The sequence below is a fragment of the Symsagittifera roscoffensis genome, chromosome 2 (assembly GCF_963678635.1).
Source record: "Symsagittifera roscoffensis chromosome 2, txSymRosc1.1, whole genome shotgun sequence".
In the NCBI taxonomy this organism is placed as follows: Eukaryota; Metazoa; Xenacoelomorpha; order Acoela; family Convolutidae; genus Symsagittifera; species Symsagittifera roscoffensis.
The window spans coordinates 48,873,624-48,899,718 of NC_087063.1; the positions used below are offsets into that span (position 1 = coordinate 48,873,624).

General features: G+C 35.4%; 1 protein-coding gene across 1 annotated transcript; it reads left to right on the forward strand.

Moving 5' to 3' along the window:
* Window positions 1–6: 6 nt before the first annotated feature.
* Window positions 7–24,663, forward strand: LOC134840295 (beta-3 adrenergic receptor-like). Its single transcript, XM_063856047.1, has 3 exons — window positions 7–167; window positions 23,102–23,409; window positions 23,826–24,663. The coding sequence occupies exons 1-3, from the start codon at window positions 145–147 to the stop codon at window positions 24,503–24,505; spliced, it is 1,011 nt and encodes a 336-aa protein (XP_063712117.1). The 5' UTR covers window positions 7–144; the 3' UTR covers window positions 24,506–24,663.
* Window positions 24,664–26,095: the final 1,432 nt, after the last annotated feature.

Below are 26,095 nucleotides of genomic sequence, written 5' to 3' on the forward strand. Positions count from 1 at the left end.
TGTGTGGCGGACATTTGTGTGAGTCTGTTCGTGGCACTGGTCCAGTACTACGAGAGACTGGTCAATGCCTGGCACCTTGGACTCATCCTCTGCAAACTGAGGGAGTTCGTGGCAGAGTTCACTCCCCAGACCAGCATCGTCATCATGATGGAGATCGCCATCGAACGGTCAGCATTTTGGTTTTTCAAAATGTTCCTGTTCAATTTTTGTGTTAAAGATTTTGAACTCTGTTTATTCTAGCAGTTCAATTTTTAAAACTTTTTTGGTAACGTATATTGCATTTGTGAACTAATTGTACTTCATCTTCTTATCAATTGAAGAACTTTCTGAAGAATATTGAAAAAATATATATATTTCTAGAAAATTAGGTAGAAGTATATCTGGGGCTTCGAGGTATTTTTGAAATTATAGTTATACAAGAAAACTTTTAGAAAATCTTTTACAGACAAATCTATTCAAAATTGGCGCGCGCAAAGTTGACAGCAAAATTGTGCAGCAATTTTGATTCTTTGTTTTTTTAAAAGTAGAAATGTCGTTAATTATAACCCTTGTCTGTCTGTCTTTAATTTAACAATCTTTCTGTAGCTGAAAATCTAAATTTCACGTAAGCGTAGCAGAGCCTTACACCGCTAGCAAAACAGAACAAGACTGCCCGTATCAGGGCGAAGCCCTGAATTTTTCGACTGCCTTTTAAGGTTTATGGAGCAGCAGTAATAACAGCAGTTTGAAACTTTTTATGAAAATCATCCCCCCACATGTCATATAAAGTATAAAAAGACAGATTTCGCTCCTTGTTACAAATCAATTATGGCAAATAAGCTTCGTTCAACCAATTTGGAACGATTTATACGACGGATTAACTCTCCGCTTACGCGTTAATATCGCGAAATATATCGCGCGTTAATTGTCCCAAGTTGGCCAAAATGACAATCTTTAAACCCCGTAACTTTATGAAAAAACGATCACAGGTGAAATATCTTTTCAAATTTGAGCTCAGGGCAACAATACCTCTCGAATGACATTAAAAAATTCCGTCAAAAATGGCTAGTTTAAAAGTCGAAATTTGTCTGAAGAAAAAAAACCCACCACGAGCACAAATATTCCGTTACTTTCGTACCGAAATTCGGAACAAAAATCAGCCGTAACCAATAAAGGCTGTTTTCTTGATAGCAATGTTTTTATAGATTACCTAGCCAATTATGTTCGTACTTTTTGTACAGAAATGATCTATTTCTTTCTCAAGTCAGAAATAAACAATTTCTGGAAAGAAATAACCAAAAATAAGTCCATTGCCCAACAGCAACAAGATAAACATGCTTCGAGTTTACAAAAAAAAGCCGTAGCAATACAATGCAAATTAACTCTTCTTAGATCAAGTGTTGTTTTGCATTAGATTGCTAAAACTACCCGACAGCATCAGGTTAGCACAATCACCGCCTATAAAATGGCAGGTCGCAAGTTCGAGACCCAGCTGGAGACTTTTTTTATGGTTTCTATTTAGCTAATTTCTGATCAGAAATAATATGGGAAACAAAGAACTTTATGAAAATCACTGCTGTATTTTAGTATTTCACAAACAATTTCTGGCCAGAAAATTTTTTTAGATATAGGTTTTCCAGGTCAGAATTAAAGGATTTTCTCGATACGGGCAGCAATAGCAAAAATGAAAAAAAAACAGCATGTACATCAGACAGGGGCGTTCAATAGTGCCGAAGCTGAAACTCAATTCTGCCCTCCAAAAAAAAATAACTGAAAGTTCTGAGTTCCTTTTGAGAGTTTTTGGCAATTTTGCGTGATTAAGTTTTCGGGCGAAAGTTTGGCAATTGCTGAAATGATCTTTGGTCAACGAAATTATGATGCTTGAATAACTTTGGTTTTTCATCTTTCACTAATTTTGAGCTCAAGTATTTGCCTCTGATTTAGATTGTGGGAACAAGTTAACATACCAGAGCGATTAGAGGGAGATGCTAGATTGGTGCTACGCGGGATTTTTCAGCCAAACAGGCTCGAGCCTTTTTAAACGTTACGCTGACCAATACTTAAACAAAAATTATAAAATTGCGGAGAAAACTCATAACTTGGTCTATTTATGAGAAGGATGTTAACTTGACTCTGGTTGAGTATAAACAGTATCTAAAAAAACTGTTGGCATAAACCAACCACTAAAATTGTTGAAACTCGGAAACTGCTATGCCTATGATAAGCATAAAATATAAGTTATTCAGACGGAAGATTGAAAAATAAATGAACAAACAAAAAAGAATTTAATTGGTTAAAATGAGTTTCTTGTGCATAACAAATAAAATAATAATTGTAATGAAACTAATCTATTGCAATCAAAAAAAATTTCAACGAAAAAAATTGTTTTATTAATCAATTTTTTCTATTGAAATGTTTTTAATTGATTATAAATTGTTTTCAAAGAGAGAGAGAGAGAGAGAGAGAGGAGGAGGAGAGAAAGAGAGAGAGAGAGAGAGAGAGAGAGGAGAAGGAGAGAGAGAGAGAGAGAGAGAGAGAGAGAGAGAGAGAGATTATTATCAACTATTAATTGCATTAATTGGTTAAAATAGGTTTTTCTCAATTATAATGAGAATCAGAAAAAAAAATCGATAATGAATTCTTGAAGTTGGTTACAGGTATGGTATTCAGTGTTCTCAATAAATAGAACTTTCTCCTTTGTTTCATCCAAATAGCTGAACAGAAAACAACAGAAAACAGAGACTCGGCTCTAGCGAAAACTGACATTTCTGCTGATTAGTCAGCTCTCAGCTCCTGAAGAATTGTCAGTTTTGGAAGCAAGGCAGAACTGTTTTCATCAAAACTCAGCTAGACACATTGTGCGTTGTTTCATCAATTTTAAACCGACAAAAGATTGGCTGTAAGAGTTATCAAATTAAAGTGAAAACACAATTAAAATTGAAAAAACTCAACAGTAATTTGAAATTTTTTTTATGAAAATCATCCACCCACACGCCAAATAAAGTACAAAAAGATAGATTTCGTTCCATGTAACAAATCAATTACGGCAAATAAGCTTCGTTCAACCAATTTGGAACGTTTTATAAGACCGATTAAATCTCGCTTACGCGTTAATAGCGCGAATTATATTGCGCGTTAATTGTCCCAAATTGGCCAAAATGGCAATATTTAAACCCCCATAGTTTTACGATAAAAGATCACAGGAGAAACATGTTTTCAAATTAAAGCTCATGACAACAATACTTTTTGAATGACATAAAAAAATTCTGTCAAAAATGGCTAGTTAAAAGTTCGAAATTTGTCTGAAGAAAAAAAAACCCACCCCGAGCACAAATATTCCGTTACTTTCGTATCGAAAGTCGGAACAATAATGTGTTTCGTCATATACAGCCAGGTCACTATAGTTTAATTGTTAATTCAAGTAGTTTAGTTTACTATGATCAAAAGATCAACTCGACGCTAAGTTAAATGCTTCAGTTAAATGCTTCTAACGGAATATTTGTGCTCGGGGTGGATTTTTTTTTCTTCAGACAAATTTCGACTTTTTAACTAGCCATTTTTGACGGAATTTTTTATATCATTCGAAATAAATTGTTGTCTTGAGCTCAATTTGAAAAGATATTTCACCTGTGATCATTTTTCGTAAAGTTATGGTGGTTTAAAGGTTGCCATTTTGGTCAATTTGAGACAATTAACGCGCGATATATTTTGCGCTATTAACGCGTAAGCGGAGAGTTAATCCGTCTTAGAAATCGTTCCAAATTGATTTAACGAAGCTTATTTGCCATAATTGATTTGTTACAAGGAGCGAAATTTATCCTTTTGTACTTATTATGGCGTGTGGGGGGATGATTTTCATAAAAAAATTCAAATTTCAGAAAAAAAAATTTCATTTTGTTTTATTTCGTTCAATTTCTTAAATGTTATTACTGCCCCATAAACATTAAAAGGCGGTCGGAACAATAAGGGCTTCGCCCTGATACGAGCAGTCTTGTTTTGTTTTGTGTATATTCATGTCTACCATTTATAAAACTTTGTCGTTTTATTGAGGTAATTTTCCTATAATGTAGCTCCTTGTGTTCCACTTTCTGCTAAAAAAAATTGATGCACACAAAAGTCTTGATCGAGTCTCTAATGCGTTTAGCCGATCCCAGTTTTTTTTTGTTTTTTTCTAGATCGAGGGTTCAACTGAATGAAATAAAGTTGAAGTAGTTATAGCTAAATTAAAAAAACATGCAGTAGCCCTAAGTAAAAAGTTCATTCCCAAATAAAAAAATCCAACAAAACACAAAACAAAGGTTAAATAATAGAACGAGGCGGTTGCAACTAATGGCTCAAGAAGAAATCTTGCTTAAAAGCAATACAGCTGTGTCGCTTTTTTGAGTTAAAGAAACAAAATTGTTAACATAATCTTTCAGCCAAACTTCGAACATCTCTTAATGTGTTTTTTTTTAAACAATTGTTAGTTTTAGAAAACGACCTATGCTGATTATTATTATAACCAAGCCATATAACCAAGCCCTAAGGGCGCTTTGTCCTTCATTATTAAATCAGTGCGTCTTTTGGGAGAAACTGGTTTATTCAAATTGTCTATCTTTTCTCTAATGGGAACTTTACTTTATATATATTTTGGCCATCGGAGAGGAATATTTCTCAATGAAATCCCACAGGACCTTCATCTGTCCGACCCTCCCCTTATGGTCCTATTTTAATCAATCCAGTTTTGGTCGGCCAACCATAACACTTTAACAATTCATCTTCACCTGCGACGTCACAATATTTTGAACTTGAGAATAGACGCTGCAAGAAAATGCGACTTGATTGTCAACAATGAGCAAAAGTGCGCCACAATTTTTCAAAAATTTGTCCGCGAATTGGAACTTTCCAATGTTTTGCGAGAGCTAATAAAAGAACTTTTGTTAACCTACCAAAAATTTAATTGGAAGCTGCGAATAATTAAAAAGGTCTACAAGCGCTGCACCAATATTTAGATATACAAATTTTTAAAGAAACAAAACTGCTCGTATCAGGGCGAAGCCCTGAATGTTCCGACTGCCCATTAAGGTTTATGGAGCAGTAATATCATTAAAAAATTAAAAGTAATAAAACAAAATGAAATTTTTTTTTCAAAAATTTGAAATGTTTTTTTTTTTATAAAAATCATCCCCCCACACGCCATATAAAGTACAAAAGGATAGATTTCGCTATTTGTAACAAATCAATTATGGCAAATAAGCTTCGTTAAATCAATTTGGAACGATTTCTAAGACGGATTAACTCTCCGCTTACGCGTTAATAGCGCAAAATATATCGCGCGTTAATTGTCTCAAATTGACCAAAATGGCAATATTTAAACTCCCATAACTTTACAAAAAATGATCACAGGTGAAATATCTTTTCAAATTTGAGCTCAGGACAACAATGCTTTTCGAATGATGTAAAAAAACTCCGTCAAAAATGGCTAGTTAAAAAGTCGAAATTTGTCTGAAGAAAAAAAAATCCACCCCGAGCACAAATATTCCGTTACTTTCGTATCGAAAGTCGGAACAACAAGACTGCTCATATCAGGGCGCAAGGTTCTTTGAGCAGCAGTAATAACATTAGAAAAATTAATTGAAATTAAATAAAATGAAACTTTTTTTCTAAAATTTGAATTTTTTTTTGAAAATATTCCCCCCACTTGCCATATTAAGTTATAAGTGATAGATTTTGCTCCTAGTAACAAATCAATTATGGCAAAAAAGCGTCGTTCAACCAATTTAGAATGATTTCTCAGACGGATTAAATCTCCGCTTACGCGTTAATAGCGCGAACTGTATCGCGCGTTAATTGTTCCAAATTGGTCAAAATGGCCAAAATGGCAGTCTTTAAACCCTAATAACTTTACAAAAATTGATCACAGGTGAAAAATCTTTTCAAATTTAGGCTCATGACAACAATACCTTTCAAATGATATAAAAAAAATTTCCGTCAAAAGTGGCTAGTTAAAAAGCCGAAATTTGTCTGAAGAAAAAAAAACCCACCCCGAGCACAAATGTTCCGTTACTTTCGTTTCGAAAGTCGGAACAAAAAGACTGCTCGTATCAGAGCGAAGTCCTGAATGTTCCGACTGCCTTTAAAGGTCTATGAAGCAGTAATAATATCATAAAAAATTGAATGTGAAAAAAAAAAACTAAAATGAAAACAATTTTGTAAAAAAGAATTGAGATTTTTTTAAAATAAAAATCATCAACCCACACGCCATATAAAGCACAAAATGATAAATTTCGCTTGTACTAACAAATCAATTGTGGAAAATAAGCTTCCTTCAACCAATTTGGAACGATTTCTAAGACGGATTAAATCTCCGCTTACGCGTTAAAAGCGCGAACTTTATCGCGGCTTAATTGTCCCAAATTGGCCAGAATGCTAGTTTTTAAACCCACATAACTTCACGAAAAAGGATCACAGGGTAAGTATTTTTTCAAATTTAAGCTCAGAACAACAATACCTTTTAATGATGAAAAAAATATCCGTCAAAAATGGCTAGTTAAAAAGTCGAAATTTGTCTGAAGAAAAAAAAGCCCACCCCGAGCACAAATATTCCGTTACTTTCGTATCGAAAGTCGGGAAAAAACAAGATCGGGGCTTAACCGGAAATTCAGCGTAAAGAAAGGCGATTATGCATAGCTTGGCATGGAATAATCGGGCTCTGATCAGTACCACTTCAACGCTGCTTCATTGCAGATTTTTTGCTGAAATTTTCAAAAATGAGTCAGCGATGGCAATCGAAATTAAAAGGCAAACTTCAACCGGTTCCAAATCGAGAGACGCATTTGGTGAGCTACTATTGAAAAAAGCGCTTTCGAATTTTTAGGCAATCAATCACAATTCAGTGAAGTTTGTCTTTTACATAAAACGAAAACTTCGGCTTTTTATGCATATTTTGATAGATATGTTGATCGCTATATTATGTCTTCCAAGGACTTATGAAATCAATTTCAGTCTCAAAATTTCAGAAAGAAAGCATTTTTTTTCCATATTTTGACTTGTAGGAGGGCTCTGCGCTCAGCTGACAGCTACTTGTTAAAAACTGTCTTTAAAGTTCAGTCCAATTAAAATCTGTCTAACTAACTTCTAAACAATTAGGCTCCCGTAAATCTTTTTCCTGTTCAAACATTTTCTGTAATTGTTTTTCCTGCTTACTTAAATTATAGCAGCTTCAATTGTGTTGCTGAAGCAGCAAACACGTCAGTTTTCGTTCTCTTTTTATTGACTACAAAAAGGTTTATAGAAAACGTCAATATAACCATTTAAAAACTGCGTAGCACCAATAATTAGCTGTTTTCAAATCAGTTGAAACGCAGGAGTCAATTTAATGAAAAGAATGGTGTTCAGAATTATATTTTTTGCTTCCTACACAGTGGCGGGATCTTGTTAACTACTTCCCCCTATGGTACCTTGCAACGAATCCCCCCTTATAAAGAGAGAATTGATCAGTTAAGCATATACGAATTTGGTACCTTGTTACAAATCTCCCCCACCCCCCATTGCAAAAGGGGGGAGGGATTGTTAACAGTATCCTAGAGGCGGATTTGGGGGAGGGGGCGGATGCCCCCTCCTCAGGGGTTCGACCCCCTGCCTAACCAAAGGGTCCCCCTTTGTACTATTTCGAAATATCCATTTTTGATGATGGACCCTAAAATTTTTCTAAAGGTGCCTTTGGCGCCAATATGTACAAATTTTGAAGGGGAGGTTAAAATTTTCCAAAAATTGCTTAAAAACGCCTTTTTGGCCAGTTTTTGGAAATTTTTGCCTGCGGCACAGAAAATTTGGCCAAAGCAAGGCTTTTTAGTGCTTTGGGACAGCTCGAAAAATCAATTTGGTCGGCCTAAAACAAAGTCGTCGAAATTTTCACAATATTTTGAAAATCCGCTCTCCCTCGAGAAAATCCTAGATCCGCCCCTGTTCCTACAAAAACTCTCATTCTCCATATTTGCTCAAAATTCATTATGTAGTTGATAGTATATACTTATCTGCCAAAGCCAGAATTTTGATCAGTGCATGTAATGAACAAGACTGCTCGAATCAGGGCAATGCCCTGAATGTTCCGAATGTCCATAAACTGGTCTCGAATATAGTTTTTGCTTAATGAAATTTTGACAAATTATTAATTTTGAGCTGAATATTAAAAGTAGTGTATGGAAGTATTACGGCAAATTAGCCTACTTCAATTGAATAGGGAACAATTTTGTGGTGCAGGAATTTTCGACACGCGTAAATTGATCGTTCAATTGATCTTTCAGTATCACAGCGCGCTTTTACTCACGTCAGTCTATTAGTGAGTATTTCACAGCAGTAGTTACGTCAAGATAGTCTAGTGGTGTACACTCACCTTCTGGGAGCACAAAAATTTTGATCGATCTTGGAAATATTTTGGAATTGGTCTGAATAAAACAAACCACCCCGAGCATATATATTCCTTACTTTCTTCGAAAATCGGAACAAAAAAAATGCTCGTATCAGTGCAAAGACATGAATGCTCCGTATGTCCTGTCCTGTAAAAACTTCTGCAAAAAGTTTTGGTAAAAAAGTCTAATAATAAAATTGAAAAATAGAATTTTTAAATTAAAATTTTTCCAGATTTAATGTAAATTATAAAACGATATATATGAACATCAGACAATTTCCAACACAATATTTGGACTAATTAGCATACATCAGGATAATTTGTGGACCATTTCTGGAACCGGATTTACTCGCCCTTACGTGTTGTAGGAAAGCAACAATACTTATGAGCTCAAAAACAATCCGTCAAAAGTTGCTTATTCGAATTTTAAAGTTTTTATGGAGGACAAAAAATCATCCCGATCACAGATTTCCTTGTTTCAAATTCGGGTTGCTGCTGTTGTTGATGTTATTGCGGTTGATAAAATATTATTTTATTGCAGCTAAATTTAATTTATACAATTAAAAGCGTAAAAGGATAAAAGCGATTTAGTCTAAAATTAAAACAGTAAAAGTGAAGAGAGCATTCTCTCCGCCGGAAAGAATGAAACATTGAAGGTCACATGTACGTGACCTGACAGAGTGGTTACGTAATCATTCGCTAATTAAAATATAAATTGGAATCACTTCATTCCTCCAAGCAGGAAAAACTTAAGTTCTACAGTTATCTACTTATCTGACATAAAATTGCACTTTTTCTCTCCCTTCGGCGAACAAAATTAAATTTTAAGCATCATATGGGTACTTGATTTTAAAAAAATTTTAACGAGTCTATTTAACTGAGACCATTAATGATATGTAAATTAACTGCTGGAATAAAAATAAGTAGCCAACATCCGACTGATGTCGAAATAAGTAATCGGATTAGAAATCAGAATGTTATGAAGTTAAATTACTTAGAAGGTAATTGAGTCAGAATGTATGTAGGTGACTCGGAGTTATTACATTAAATTAGAAGAATTACATTAAATTTTACAATTAACCAAACATTAATATATATGTTTGAGCTAGTCCGAGGGAATGTTAATGATGAACTAAGCAGTTAACAATCCAAAGATCCAAAGATTATAGTAAGAAGTAAATAACAAGAAAGTATAGCACCGGAAAGGCAAAAATGTACTTGACTTAGATTAGCATTAACAGTTTCTGTAACAGTTTACAGAATTTTTTAGTTCAGTATTAAACAGTTCAGTATCGAGCTCCGTGTTATCGTCAAAATTGTCCATCGCAATTCTTAGGGCTTCAACCGTCGATGAGGATGAGTGTAGATCTGATGAAGAAGGGTCTGATTCAATAGTCACTAATTCAATGGGAGTTTCTTGATTAGTTGGGGTCAAATGTTCCCTGACGTTGTAGTCCAGGACGATAGGGTTCGAAGCCGAGCCAGAAATTGCTTGAGGTTCATCTACAACATCTATGAAGTATCTATTGCCCTAGAATTTTGGCGGACCTGGATTTCTATTAGACCGGCGTGCAGGTGGATTGTTATCGGGTTTAGGTGGAGACTTGAATGTAGGCAAGGCCTCGTCAGATAAGTCCACTATCTCGCATTTGGGAAGTCCGGTTGAGAGTCTTCCTCTAGTGGTGTAGGTGAGTTGTTTTTCGTGTCCATTTCTTGTGTGGCAAGGGTAGACTCTGCAGGAATGATGGTGATTGGGCACTGTGTTTCATTAGTAGACTCTGCCGGAATGATGCTGATTGGGCACTGTGTTGTTAGCAGCTCATCGTGAAGGTTATCTTCTAAAATCTCAACGTTATTGTTATTATTTGTTTCGCGAGAGTTATTAGTATTATCGTCGTGCTTTGAATTGTTAATGGAATCGGAAATAATTCGGTTCTCAACTACGTCTCTACACGGAAAACCAGTCCCAATCGTTAATACCGGAAGTATCCGAGGGAATAATCATAGAGTCGTCCGAAGCAAGGTAACCTGGAATAACTGTTGACTTCTTAGATCGAGGATGTTGTCTTTGAGACGGTTTTGTAGAAAGTCTCGATACTCGTGTCCTGGTAAGGTTATCTGAGGTTCCCAATTCTACCTTATTTCTAGTCCTCGGTTGCTGTTTTCGGGTTTCTTTTTCTCTTCAGAGTTTCTCGCGTTTCTGACCTACTTCAACATTATGGTTAGAAAAATAAGGGAATGATATGTTGCCTTTAAAACATCGGATTTTTGAAGAGTTTGATTAAGGAATGGCAATATCTGATTTTTTGATGATTTTTCCGTCGGATTATTCTACGGTCGTACCAGAGGTTTTTATGACTTTTTTGTGTAGCTCCTTATTAAACGGATTTCCATTGCTCCATGCTCTCATTCGTTTTTGGAAGGATTTTACCTTTGAATGGTCTTTGAAGAGGTGCTCTAGAGGAGGATGGTTTTGACGTGGACGCGTAGTCTGTATCGTGTCCTTTCTCTGCAGGAGTCAAGCTCTTCTTTGGGATCAGCATATCTTTGTACCCATCTTCGACTCTGTCGTCCGCATTCCAGTCCTTTGCTCTTTCCCTAAAAAGTATTGATTTTCCTTTGTCTAAAATTTCATTAAATGATTTACCAGAAGCCAGTTGTTTCCAAATAGTATTTGGTTTTCTATTTAAATGTACTTCGAAAGGAAAACATTTGATTTTTGATTGGTAAGAAGATCGAAGGTTCCAGATAATTTTTGATACAGCGTCTTGTAATGCACTTTTTTGGGTTTCTTCGGCCATAGCAAACAGTTTACTTTTTACAGTACAGGTTTCTCAACTAATCCGTTGGACCGATGATCTACTGCTGTACAAAATATTAGTTTGATTATGTTTGATACGCATTGTTTGAAAACCTGGCTTATGAAACAAGATGCGTGATCTACTCTAATTGAGTAAGATATGCCGTGAAGAAATATGTAATCTTGAAGAAATTTGATAACTGTTTTGACGATGTAGAAGAAGTAATTTTTGCCAAAGGAAATTTTGAAAATCGATCGATGCAAAGTAGGATATATTTATTTAGTCCACAGTGTGATTCCAAAGGACCGGCGAGGCCTAGATTGAGTTCTTCGTTAGTTTCCAGCAAGGGGGAAGTTCACCAATTTGAGAATTAGGAACTATACTTCATAAATTCTTATCCGTCTTTGTACATTCTGAGCAATTTATGCCATGAAAATCAATTTGACTGTTAATATGGAGCCACCAGATGTATTGGGCTAAGTACTTCCTTCCAAATTTACCGGGATGCGTTTCATGGAGAGTTTTCATCATTGCGTTTCTCAGCATAAAAGGTATAACTGATTTACCGTCCATATGACGTAATCAGTCGGATTCATGTAAATCTCTTGCAAAGTGCTTGAAGTATGGTGAATTTTCGTGGGATTTTACGATTGGGCTCAACATGGGATCATCTTCAGTTAGGAGAGCTACTAGTTTGACGTTAAAGAAAGTATTTAAATTCAAAAGACAATCGGGCAACTTCAAATTTTCACGATATTTGTTTACAAGATTCGCATGGTCCGATAACAATAGGTAATCTAGGGATAATTGAATACTGGAAGTGGACGGATTAATTACAATTTTTATTTTCCATATTAACAGTATTTACAATTTTTCTATCTAAAGCAGAATTAATTATGCTACAATTAAGAATTAAAAAATATAAGTATGCAGAATTAGAAATAGAAATGATTAAAGAATTAATGTTTGAATAATCCGAGGGAATACATTTCGAAGTACAAAATTCACTTCGATTTGATTTGATGAGCAAATTGGAAAAGTCGAGTTATTCAGGTTTTTACTGAAGCTAAAAAGTAATTATGTAATTTTGCATAATCGGAAATTTCCACATTTGAACCAACAGCAGAGCATTTCTTTCTTTGTTTTTCCGAAGGATTAAATGATTTCTTGATTTTAACTATTTTTGCGACTACAAATTCTTCGTCATAATGTGATGGGGTTAGCGCTTTTCAAGAAGGAATTTTTGAAATTAAATCGGTCAATCCCATGTTTTTTCCAGCAAGGTGTTTAATTGTAAAATTAAATGGTAGTAACCGATCAACCCATCTTGTTAGTCTGCGGTGGTAAGTTTTATTCCTGTGGTTTGTTGATAGGGCAGAAAATACAGCCTTTATGATCTGTAATTACTTCGAAGTCTGATCCATAATGGTAGTTTTTATAATGTTCTAAAGCCCAGACTTTTCCCAAAAATTCTAATTCGTTAGTTGAATATTTCGTCTCATGAGGGTTTAAGAACCGAGATGCAAAATCAAATTGTTTTCCAATCATTCCCGTGGCGTTGTTCTGAGGAAGCTTCTAATCCGTTATGTGAAGCCTCAGTTTTTATTCTGGTTTTAAGTTTTATGTCAAAATGTGTATTTTCTGTAAGATTGATAGTCTCTTGTTTGATTTTCTCGAACACTTTTTCATGATCAAGATTCCAATGAAAAATAGATTTCTTATTTAGCAAAGTGCAAAGCAGACTTCCTAGGGATGCTAAATTTGGCACGAATTTAATGTATTGGTTAATGGAACCGAAAAATTTTCATAACTCCATCAAATTGTTTAAAATGAATAAGTCCTTTATTGCTTTCGTTTTGTCGAATAATGGGGAAATTCCAGTATTTGAGTTTTTAAATCTCAGCCGTTCGATTTCTTTTTGGAAAAATTTGCATTTTGACTTTTTAAAAACAAAAATGTAGTCGTCTAACGTTGATAAGATTTTAAACACAATGTTTTGTTTGTGGTCTAAAAAGCTTCCTTTGGATGCAATTAAAATGTCATCTAAATAACAAATTGTAAAATGGGTCGTACTAGCGGTTGAATCCATAACTCTTTGAAATTCGTTTGGCATATCTCCTAGGTCATAAAAGCCAGTTAAGAACTGGTGCGTACCAATAATATCGCCGCCCACGATACTAAAGTTACACTGGTTACTGCTAAATTTGTCTTAGGCGAATTGGCTATATGCATTTTTCAAATCCAAGTTTGTAAACCATCTTTTTCCAACGGAGTCATTCGAAATTTGTGCCGCCACATTATCTACAGGTTCATGGATATTCGGCATCTGGTATTTATTCTTGTATATCTGTTTGTTAGAAAATTTTGAGTCTAAAGCCAACTTGATCGATTTGTCTTGTTTACAAGTAATAATAATTGGGCTGATAAAACAGATTTCGTCGCAATTTTCTAACTTCTGAATTTGTCCTTCGTTTTTTAATAGATTAAGTTTTGTTTTGGAAACTTGTAGTAATTTTACCTTTGTGAACATTTACCGAAAACTCGTTTTCCCTCGTTTCCTAGGGCTAATCAGAGCTTGGTAAAAGTCAATTGGTGACCAATTAATTGCAATTATTTGGATGCAATTATTTGACTCTTTGTTTTTCCAATTTTTGACAATTGACAAATCCGCCAATTAATTGCAATTAATTGAGGGTTTGCAAACTTTGAAATTTATATGATTTTGTCTTTGAAAAGAAAAGCCATTATTGATTTCGTAGCAAAAGCTTGCGAAGTTGGAAGCTAATTGAGTCAGTGTTTGCTTTTCCGATTGAGTGTGTCACTTTCCTTCGTGCTGTTCCTGAATGCTAAGTACAGGATCGAACGTAGTTTCTTGTCGGCTTCTTCTATTCTCATTGCGTTAAATTTCTTAGTTTCATATTTAATAGATGCCGTTTCCTCATCGTCGTATCGTCTTTGTTTTTGGATGTTTCTTTCTATCCTAGCTTTTATTAGGCTTTCCGGTTCGTTTTCCGTCGGATTTTCCAATGTTGGTGGCTAAGGATGGTGTCTTTCCGAAGGATTCAGTAGATTTTTGATGTCTAAGTTTTCATTTGCGATGATTGCTAAATGAAAGAGATCGCTCCAATCCTCCCAAGGGATTGGTGGGTCCACCGTATACTTCTGCCAAAATGGAGGTATTCCTCTCAGATTAGATTCGTTATTTGACTGCGCCATGATAAAATGTTACTTTATTGCAGCAAAATCTATTTTATACAATTACAAGCTTAAAAGGATAAAAGTAAAGTAGTCTAAAGTTAAAACAGTAAAAGTGAAGAGAGCATTCTCTCCGCCGGAAAGAATGAAACAGTGAAAGTCATATGTAAGTAGCCTGACAGAGTGGTTACGTAATCATTCGCTAATTAAATTATAAATTGGAATCACATTGCTGCTGCTGCTGCTGTTGTTGTTGTTGTTGTTGTTGTTGTTGTTGTTGTTGTTGTTGTTGATGTTGTTGTTGCAGTGGTTGTTTGCTAGTTGTCCAAAAGAAGCGCGTCATGCAAGCGTGGTCTTAGTCTAATGAACATTGCTTTTCGACTGGCTACTCCGAAACTCGGGTCAACGAGAGGACGAGTTTCGAAGCCTATTAGAGTTTCGAAGTCTATTAGTCGCTTACGCCTTTAAAGTACAGCCGATGTGGCAAACTTAACATTTCAGTTCCTTTACCATTGGTCAATTGATTTTCAAGAACTGACAAAATAAACCAAATACTTGTAAGTTTTTTGTCCGTTTTGTTTGCAAAATTTTGGGCAAATATGAAAAAAGAAAACCTTATTCAGCTTCTAAAGTATTGTTTGATCCAGATATCCCGCTACAAATCTCAAACAAACAGATTTAAAAAGTATCTTCTCAATCGGGCAGTCACAATTTTTGGCTTTTTCAGAGTTCTACTCTATGTTCTAAGGTTCGTAAGCGTTGTCATGCTACTCTACCCATTTCTACCCTTATTTAGAGTGTCTAATTTAAGCCACTTTTTTCGAAGTTTCAAAAAACAACATTTCTGATAAGATCCAAGAACCTTCAATTTTGATTAAACAAAAGTTGCTGCTCAAAACAACGCAAAATTTACCAGATTAAAAGGAAAATGAGTTCCAACTATGAACAAATTACTCGTATTAGGACCAAGCCTTTATTTTTATTTTCTATGAAGTAATTTAAATTTCTGTTGTGTTTTAATTTCTGTGGAGTAATTCTCACTTTCTGTGGAGTAATTTAAATTTCTGTGGGTTTTTAATTTCTGTGGAGTAATTTAAATGAAAACAAGACTGCTCGTAACAGGGCGAAGCCCTGAATGTTCCGACTGCCTTTTAAGGTTTATGGAGCAGTAATAACATTAAAAAATTCAATGAAGTAAAAAAAATGAAAAAGAAATTTTTCTCAAATTTGAAATTTTTTATGAAAATCATCCCCCCACACGCCATATAAAGTACGAAAGGATAGATTTCGCTCCTTGTAACAAACCAATTATGGCAAATAAGCTTCTTTTAACCAATTTGGAACGATTTCTAAGACGGATTAAAACTCCGCTTACGCGTTAATAGCGCGAAATATATCGCGCGTTAATTGTCCTAAATTGGCCAAAATTGCAATCTTTAAACCCCCGTAACTTTACAAAAAATAATCACAGGTGAAATATTTTTTCAAATTTGAGCTCAGAACAACAATACCTTTCGAATGATATAAAAAAAAATTCCGTCAAAAATGGCTAGTTAAAAAGTCGAAATTTGTCTGAAGAAAAAAAAACCACCCCGAGCACAAATATTCCGTTACTTTCGCATCGAAAGTCGGAACAATAACTGACCAGGTTAAAAAAATCAACCGATGAGAGCCGTAAACCATGAGGACAATGGAGCATTAGATAGGAAAAAGCATACACGCAAAAATGATTTTCGATGTACAGACGCAAAAATACTTGTCCGAAAATGAAACTAGGTTCAAACTTTCGCTCATCATCCCCAACCGCTATTTAAACTACAAAGTGATATATCTTGCAATCAGCAAAGTATTAAATAGACAAAAAACGCCTCAATCCAACTTGGAAGGATTTTAAACACGGATAGATTCTCCGCTTACGCGTTGATAACTCGAAACCTATCGCGCGTTAATTGTCCCAAATTGGCTAAACTGGCAATCTCTAAACATCCATAGTTCTACAAAAAATGATCACAAGTGAATTATCTTTTTGATATTGAGCTCAAGACAACTCTATTTTTTGAATAATTAAAAACTTATGTCAAAAATTGTTAGTTGAGAAATCGAAAAAAAAAATATCCAAGCACAAATTTTCTGCCGTCATTTTTTCAAAAGTTTCATGAAATTTCCATCATGATAATCATGAAAAAAATCTCTAAACTATTTTACATATCTACTTCATAAAAATTTTCACCTGAACCAGGCTTTTTAAAAATATTTTCTGATCAGTTTGAATCTGTTCTTTGTTTAAATATATTTTTTTTCGTTTTCTCAATCAATTTTTTTTTTTGCGATTTAGTTGGCTTTTTCCCCTGGTTGGTTTTTTTTTCAAACACAGAGATCTTGGTTTGCAGCATCCAGCTTTATCTAATCAGTAAACGTGTAAAAATATAGGGTTGTCTTGGACCAGCGATGTAGCGACGATATGACACCACTCCACGGTTTTTTTTAACTTGGGCGCGCAAATGGACGTTTGATTACTCGTAAGTTGAGGGCTCTGTTAAATTTCTCAATCCGAGGTAGACATTAGGTTTCGCTGTTTTGAACTTTGTTTCATTTTCGGACGAGTAGTTTTGCGTCTGTAAATCGCAAATTATTTTTGCATGTAATTTTTTCCTATCTGATGCTTGGCTGTCATCATGGTTTACAACGCTCCATCTTATGCGAGCTCCATCTTGAAGTTTATCAATGATTAATGTTTTTGAAATTATTTTTGTTTTATTTTTGATTTCATGTCGAACAATTATAATTATTGCCCCTTTTTTGAGATAATCGATTTATAAGGTAGTTCATACTATGTTCATTTCCTTGAAAAAAGTGAATTGTTCAATTTTGACATCTATGTTCAAGATACATGGCAACAAAAGGAGATTAAAATATGGAAATTGTGCTAAATAGACGCGCTCGGCACAAGCAGTTCCATCGAATCTCTTATGTGTTTAACCTAATATCGAGACCCAAAATAAACAAAAAAAAATCGAATCGAATTATTCTGGTTTCTTTTTCTAGATCGAAGGAGTAAGTTAAACTGGAGAAAACTACTGGAGTTAGGCTGTTATAGCTAACTGAAAATTAACATGCAGTAGCCTTAGATAAACAATTCATTACCAATTAAAACAAGACTGCTCGTATCAGGGCAAAACCCTGAATGTTCCGTCTGCCTTTTAAGGTTTATGGAGCAGTAATAACATAAAGATCATTAACAAATTAAATGTAATAAAAAAAATGAAATTTTTTTTTAAATTTGAAATCCTTTTTTTTGAAAATCATCCCCTCAGACGCCATATAAACTACAAAAGAATAAATTTCGCTCCTTGTAACAAAACAATTTTGGCAAATAAGTTTCCTTCAACCAATTTGGAACGATTTCTAAGACGGATTAAATCTCCGCTTAAGCGTTAATAGCGCGAAATATATCGCGCGCTAATTGTCCCAAATTGGTCAAAATGGCCAAAATGGCAACTTTCAAACCTTCATAACTTCACAAAAAATGATCATAGGTAAAATATTTTTTCAAATTTAAGTTAAGGACAACAATGGCTTTCGAATGATTTAAAAAAAAATTCCGTCAAAAATGGCTAGTTAAAAAGTCGAAATTTGTCTGAAGAAAAAAAAACCACCACGAGCACAATTATTTCGTTAATTTCGTAATAAAAAGTCGGAACAATAAATTAGCTGTATACCAATTTTGAAGTTCATATTCCAATATTGCGCTTGAAAAAAACCATCATAAAACTATTTTTTTTGTAACGTTTATGATACATATTTTGTTAAGTTGTGAACTTTTTCTTTTTAGAAAATTATTTTGAATTTAAGCTCAGGACAACAATACCTTTTGAATGATATAGAGAAGTTTTGTCAAGAATGGCTGGTTAAAAAGTCGAAATTTGTCTGAAGAATAAAAACCAACCCCGAGCACAAATATTCCGTTACTTTCTCGTATCGAAAATCGGAACAATAAAAGATTTTAAATTGATTTCATATAGATTTCTATCCATGAAACTATGGTGCAGGATTTAACCAGGCAAAAATTATATTAGCCGAATCTGTAAAGAGTAGACCTGCCGGTATTTACAATTTTTGAGTAGAAATTGATTTTGCACAACAAGGATAAAAAAGTTGTTTGATGTCATTATAACTTCCTTATTCAAAAATCTGAAAACAATTGACAATTTATTGGAATTCATTCGTAAAAAAATCAGCTTTAGTACTCGATTTAGTACTATTGCCATATTTTATTTTCCCAGTGTTGCTAAATATTACAGACATAGATGCCAAAGTTGAATCATTCCATCAGTTTTTTTTAGCAGAAAGTGGAACACAAGGAGCTACATTATAGAAAAATTACCTCAATAAACCGACAAATTTTTATAAATCGTAGACATGAATATACACAATACAAAACAAGACTGCTCATATCAGGGCGAAGCCCTGAATGTTCCGAATGCTTTTTAAGGTTTATGGAGCAGTACTTACATAAATATCATATATATTTATATATATATATATATTAAATGTCAAACAATTATAATTTTTGCCCCTTTTTTGATATAATCGATTTATAAGGTAGTTCCTAGTATGTTCATTTCCTGGAAAAAAGTGAATTGTTCAATTTTGACATCTATGTTCAAGATACATGGCAACAAAAGGAGATTAAAATATGGAAATTGTGCTAAATAGACGCGCTCGGCACAAACAGTTCCATCGAATCTCTTATGTGTTTAACCTAATATCGAGACCCAAAAGAAACAAAAAAAAATCGAATCGAATTATTCTGGTTTCTTTTTCTGGATCGAAGGAGTAAGTTAAACTGGAGAAAACTACAGGAGTTAGGCTGTTATAGCTAACTGAAAAATAACATGCAGTAGCCTTAGATAAAAAATTCATTACCAATTAAAACAAGACTGCTCGTATCAGGGCAAAACCCTGAATGTTCCGTCTGCCTTTTAAGGTTTATGGAGCAGTAATAACATAAAGATCATTAACAAATTAAATGTAATAAAAAAAATGAATTTTTTTTTAAATTTGAAATCTTTTCTTTGAAAATCATCCCCTCACACGCCATATAAACTACAAAAGAATAAATTTCGCTCCTTGTAACAAATGAGCTTCCTTCGACCAATTTGGAACGATTTCTAAGACGGATTAAATCTCCGCGTAAGCGTTAATAGCGCGAAATATATCGCGCGCTAATTGTCCCAAATTGGCCAAAATGGCGATATTTAAACCCCCATAGCTTTACAAAAACTGATCACAGGTGAACTATCTTTTCAAGTTTAAGCTCAGGACAACAATACCTTTTAATGATGAAAAAAATATCCGTCAAAATGGCTAGTTAAAAAGTCGAAATTTGACTGAAGAAAAAAAAACTCACCCCGAGCACAAATTTTCCGTTACTTTCGTATCGAAAGTCGGAACAAAAAAATCCGAGAAAACTTAAAAAAAGGTTACATGAGAAAATACAGCGGTGGCAACTAATAGCTCAAGTGTTACACTTGTTTAAAAGCTGCAAATTATCACTAAATTTGATCGTTTTTCTTGTGTTAATAAAAATTGAATCAGTAACAGATTCTTTCAGCCAATTGGTTTCCAGAAAAAATTTCTCATTTTTTTTCTGGTGGAAGCCGAGCTAGGCATACTATGAAGTTGAAATTCCTTAGGCTACAGCTCAACGAAAAGCATTTATACAGGGGCGGATTTAGGGGGGGGGGGCGGGGGGGCGGACGCTTTCCTCCCTCAGAGATTCGACCCCTTGCCGACCCAAAGGGTCCCCCCTTTGATAGTTTTTCAGAAATCGATTTTTGGCCGACCGACCCTAAAATTTTTCTAAAAGCGCCTTCGGCGCCAATATATACTAACTTTGAGGGGGAGCGCGCGCCAAAAAAACTCGATATTTTTGTCAACATTTTTCAAAAAGTGCCCAAAAACAGCTTTTTTGACTGTTTTTTCAAAAATTTGCCTGCGGCGCAGAAACTTTTGCCAAAATAGGGGCAAAACAGTGCCAACAGTGCTCGAAAAATCAATTTGGTCGACCTAAAAAAAAAGGTCGTCAAAATTTTCGAATTTTTTTTTGAAACCCCCCCCCCCCCCCCCCCCCCCTCGAGAAAGTCTTAGATCCGCCCCTGCATTTATATATCCAAAACTAGAGATTCAGGCTATTTGTGCGTACACAAAGTCATTGCGTGAAACAGTATGAATACCTGTTTTTTTCCCGCGTTGATCTTGCAGATTTAGCAATAACACATAGTATTTTGAAATGCAGCACAGTTCACAGAAAAATAGAGCAGTGAATTATCGATAACTTTTTGATTTTCCACTAATTAAAGAGAAGATAATCATCAAAAATATCAAGAAATATTTATGCAGTTCAGGCTATTGTACGCACAAAGATGCTTTATTATGGTGAGCTTTTACTAATGTTAAAATCTATTTTGAGATAATTTTCAGCGACATTGGCGAAGAAAAAACGTGCATGATTGGAGAGCTACTGATTGAGTGTTCGTTCGAACCCTTAGGGATTTAAGATTTTTAGCATTCAGAAGATGATTCAGCGCGAATTCTGAAAGTAAACCTTGATTCAAAAAAGGTTCGAAGCTTTTATAGGACTCAGATTTTCAAGTCTGTTTCATCAATTTTTTCCCCCTGACCGCGAATAACATGCCTCAGATCAGATCCTGAATCAGTAATGGCAAACTGATTTCTCAGATTTCTCTGTGAAAAACCAATAATTTCTCTCTGGCATAGCAATAAAAACTTTTAAAAAAACCAGATAATCTGGAAAAAAAATAGGTCAGTTCCAACTTTTTTTTCCCAATGTGTTTGAGCACGAAGTTTGAAACACCCGAGAAACCAGAGGCGAAATTAAGGGTTGTCGGATTTCCCCCTGACCTTAGGAATTTGACTCTATCATGACTCTATCAATAGAGTTTTCCTGTAATTTTGTTTTATGACATCAAATTCCTGCCAACTCACCCTAAGTTGTCTATGGGTTAAAACATGATAGATCTGAAAGGGGAAAGCATGCCGCAAAAAAGTTTGATTTTTTGTCAAAACTTTCCCAAAGAGGCGGAAAAATGTGTTGTTGAAAAATTTTTCGTACGACAAAATGTAGTCTTAGCGTTCAGATTAGTCGCCAATTTATGCAATTTTCCTGTATCTTGTTATCGTGCTAATACAATAATTTATTATGATTTTTTTTACTCGTTTTTTTCCGCTCTAGCTTTGCATTTTGTTAAAAATATGTTCTGTTGAAAATATGTTTTGAGAAAAATATGCTCAACATATGCTCAGATGCCGTAAGTTTCTCTGAAGACCTTTGGCTATGTTCAGCTGAATTTCAAAATAGCATCAGTTTAAAACGGAAATACTAATCAATGGGGGTAATTTACGTAATTATTTTACCGCGATAACAATCTGCTAGAAAATTTAAAAAGACTGCAAATACCAGGCGAAAGCCCTGAAGGTTCAGACTACCTTTTAACATCTAAGGGCGCAAACTAAAAAAAAATAAAACATGGGGTTTGCAGAAACTTGCAAAGTGGTAGAGAAAAAAAAATAAACAGCATTACTTACAGTAGAAGAAATTGAAGGCTCAGAAAAAAGCCCGAGAATTCGTCGAATTTGGTTGCATAAGTTTATACCAGAAATACAATTTTGGACGACAGCTTTTATCCTGCATAGTTCCGACTTATATATGCTCGGGGTGGTTTTTTGTTCAGGCCACTTTTATAAAACTCTGTTTCCTCGGAAGATCGATATTTTGAGCTGCATGTTGCCAGCAGACTGTGCACACCACTAATAACTCCATACTCGACTCAAATTGAATCACTTAATTTTTGATATTATCAGCCTAAATTTCATAGCTTTGCCAATATTTAATCTACCAAATTATCCGAGACCACTCAAAAGGTAGTCAGAACAACTAGGGTTTTACCTTGCTACGAGCAGTCTTATTTGAAAGTTAACTTTTAAAATAGACGAGTTTTCTTCGCACAAATTCCAGATTTATCATTTGCAAACTCAATGGTTCGAATATATTTTTCGAATGTTTGGCTTGAAATCGTTCATATATAGTATGAAAAAAATCCGACCACGCACTGTGCCTCTTGTAACACCGTTTATTGTAGCTCAAAATGATTTTGTAGTGGCAACTTTTACTCAAACTTTTCTGCTTGACAAAAAATTGGCAAATATTTCTTGAGGTGAATTAAAAATTTATATGGATGACGATGATTCAAAAAAACTTGTGAAACAAGTTTGAATAATTCGGCGAAGACAAGAATAACAGCTGTACCATATTTTTGTCTTATTTTGAGTGTGTAAGTTTATTCTATACTAAATTTATTACGTGGTCGAAACGTTGTGACACTCTGAAAAGAACCTGCTAATTTTTTATTATGATTTTCTAAAAGCTGTTCAATCAAATATCTCACCACATATCCGTGCAAAATGATTTGAACAAGCAGCTTGGGTTTTTCTGAGAAGTTGGCTCAATGTTGACTGTTTGCAGACCGAAAAACAAAGAGTTGAAAATCCGATAGTTATTTTTAGCGAGCTTTACAGTTCTCTCTGTGCTCCTCATTGGGCTCAGCATATTCTGCTAGTTTCAGTGCTGGCAGTTACACATGGCTGCAAAATGGATCAGTCAATTTGTGAGTCTACCTGTTTGTGACATGTGAGTTAGTTTTCTTTTTGTTGTCAGATACATCGCCATAACTCGACCCCTTTCCGCCTCATCGGTGCTGAGCAGGCGAAAACTCATTGTGGCGGCTGTCCTAGCGTGGGTTCTGCCAGCAATTCTTTCGGGCCGATTGCTGTTTTCGGTTACTCTCGTCGAACTGGAGTACAATGGATCCACGAACTGCTACAATCCGGACAAACACATTGAGATATACATTGCAGAGACCCTGCTGTTCTACGCAGTCCCATTGGCTGGTATGACAGTCGTGTACTCGGTCGTGATACGCCAGCTGCGAAACAGCATCCGACAGCAGGCCATTATGATTTCCGGTTCGCTGATTCTTCACCCTTACTTTTATGACGCACGATACATGCAGGGGGCGGATCTATAATGTTCGATGAAAAGGGCGTTTTCAGAAAATATTTTTCAACAACAATTTTAGACCCATCGAATCAAAAAATCATAAGTACTCAATGCGCAAAATAATAGTTTGAACCAGCCAGGGTATTTTTTTTGACAAAACTGGATGGCGTAATATAACACCAAATGGGGATTTTATGGGCGGCAAAGAGTAAAATTCTTTCATGAAGCCGTACATAGTGTCCACTTAAATTAAACGGACAAAAATATTGAAGATTTTTTTCTCAAATTGGGTGGTTATTGTTCCGACTTATTGTTTTTTTTCTGATCAGTTTAAATTAGCTCTAAGTCTGCCCACATGCAATAAAACTGGATTTGTTCTCAGGTGCACACAGTGTGAAAACTTCATCAAAAGCTGAGAAGAGCAGCACGATCAACGATTCTCTCAACTCTGACAGGGACGAAACTGACCGAGCAAATCCGAACCGGCTACAAGTGCACACTACATCTCATCACAGAAGCAACTGCAAACTACAGTCTTCGCAACCAGTGTCACGACAAACCAATCAAACCAGTCAGCTTCACTCGGCTAAAAGCCGAATGAACGTCGTGTCCATGCTCGCACTGAACGTCATGCTGTTCGCAATTTTCACCTTCCCCTTTCACTTTTCCCGACTCTATATATATTCAACGAGTCCTCGCGGCACAATGAACCTGTTCGGAAGCGAACTGTTCGGGTTCCTAGTGGTCTCGAACTCAATCGCTTTCCGATGTCTCGATTCGGCTCTGAACCCACTTGTAATTATCATTCTTTCTCCTCGGATCCGCTCGGCCATTCGCCGACTGTTCTGCCGCCGATGTATTCGTGAACCGAGAGAAAACCGAGAACAGATGCGAAGAGGCAGGCCAATTCAGATGCAGGAACCGACCAGGACTGGAACTACGAGCAGGTTTCCAAACAGCACCTACCAAAATCAGGAGAAATCGGCTCGATCTAGAGACCCCTCTCAAGGATCATTTACGTTTGGCCAGAGTACTAGCTCTGTCGCGAAGTCAACAGTATAAGTCTGGTTATGCTTATAGAACTTTGAGCATAACTTAAGACAATTCTAAGATAGAGTTGTGTTCTGTTATGTAATCAAACAAAACCTATCATTTTTAACCGCTGTTTTTCTCAAAATTTGTGATTTAATAAGCATTCCTTCGCTTTCGGGAAAAAAAGACTGGAGTCTGTTCAATTGAAATATCAAAACGCAGAAAGCGTTGGAAAAATAGATGTTTTTAATTGTGATTTGATTTAGTTTGCAGAATTTTTCATTCCAATAAATGTAAACTCATTTTGAATGTTCAATGTTTAGTAATTAACAAGCCCCTCTGATCAAATTTCATTTCTTTAAAATTGCTTTTTCGAAAAGAAAAACTGACAGGTGAGGTATTGAAGTGGCCATACAGCTCATGTACAGGAAGCCTTTTGCAGACAAAAAAAATGAGAGAGAGAGAGAGAGAGAGGAGAGATAGAAAGATAATGAAGAGAGAGAAAGAGAGAGGAGAGTAAATTAACAAATTCGAGTGACCGACAGTTACATCGGCAATGAGCCAAAATGGGAATGGTGGATTACTTTTCAAGATTTTTTTCTAGGCAGGCGACCTCCGTTGCCGAAAATTCAAATTATGACAGGACAATATATCCGCCAAGGGAAAAAAGACACCAGAGGAAGCACGGGGAGAAACTCTAGCCAATGTTGCCAAAACCAAATGGTAGAGGATGTACGTTCATGCAAATTCGTCTCAGCCAATAAGAACGTGTTCAGTAATGATTACGCGAATAAAACTTGTCACTCATTTAAGCCGAGCAAGGGCATGAAGTAATGCTGAAAAAATCAACCAATAAGAATCGTGGAACTTGCCTATTAGATATATGCAAAAACAGTAACCGAAAAGTCAGACCTCATTCTCAGGGTTGTGTGTAGAGTTACTCTCAAGTTGCTCAGAATTCAAAGACGCCTCAAAACTTTTCCACTTCAACACCCGACAAATCAGATGGTATTGAAACAATAAAAATCTCAACCCAATCAGAAAATGTGAAATTAACTGTTGTTCTTAACAATCTGGCAAAACCGCATCCAATCTAAAGCTCGAATAGCTGATATTGAGAAATTAAAGTGTACGCCCGAAAAAATTTGTACATAAAAAAATTTTCCTGGTTTATCTTACTCTTTTATCAACACGGAAAATTGAGTGCACTCGGTAATAACCAGGACTTCATAATACTGCAGAAAAATGAGCAACCGGAAATATTGTCTCTGAAATTAGTGGAGGAAAATCTGGAAAACAACCCAATACTGAAAATGATACGAGATTACGATGTGCAATTCGTAATTGTGGTCTACAGGCTAAAGAAATCATAACCAAATTGGGCCAATACTACGACCATCAGTACCACGATTTTGCGGTTTGGGAAAACTGCCTGTGTAAGAACGGCAGACTGGCAATACCAAAGGCACTATCAATGGCGATGATGAACCAGCTACACTTTCACCACCACGGTTGGAACAAGATGTACGCGGCCGCAAGAACATTTGGATGTTAATAATACATCGAGTTTTAGCTGCAACCTCAAAATACTGCAAACAATGCCCAGAAGCAGTGAAAAAT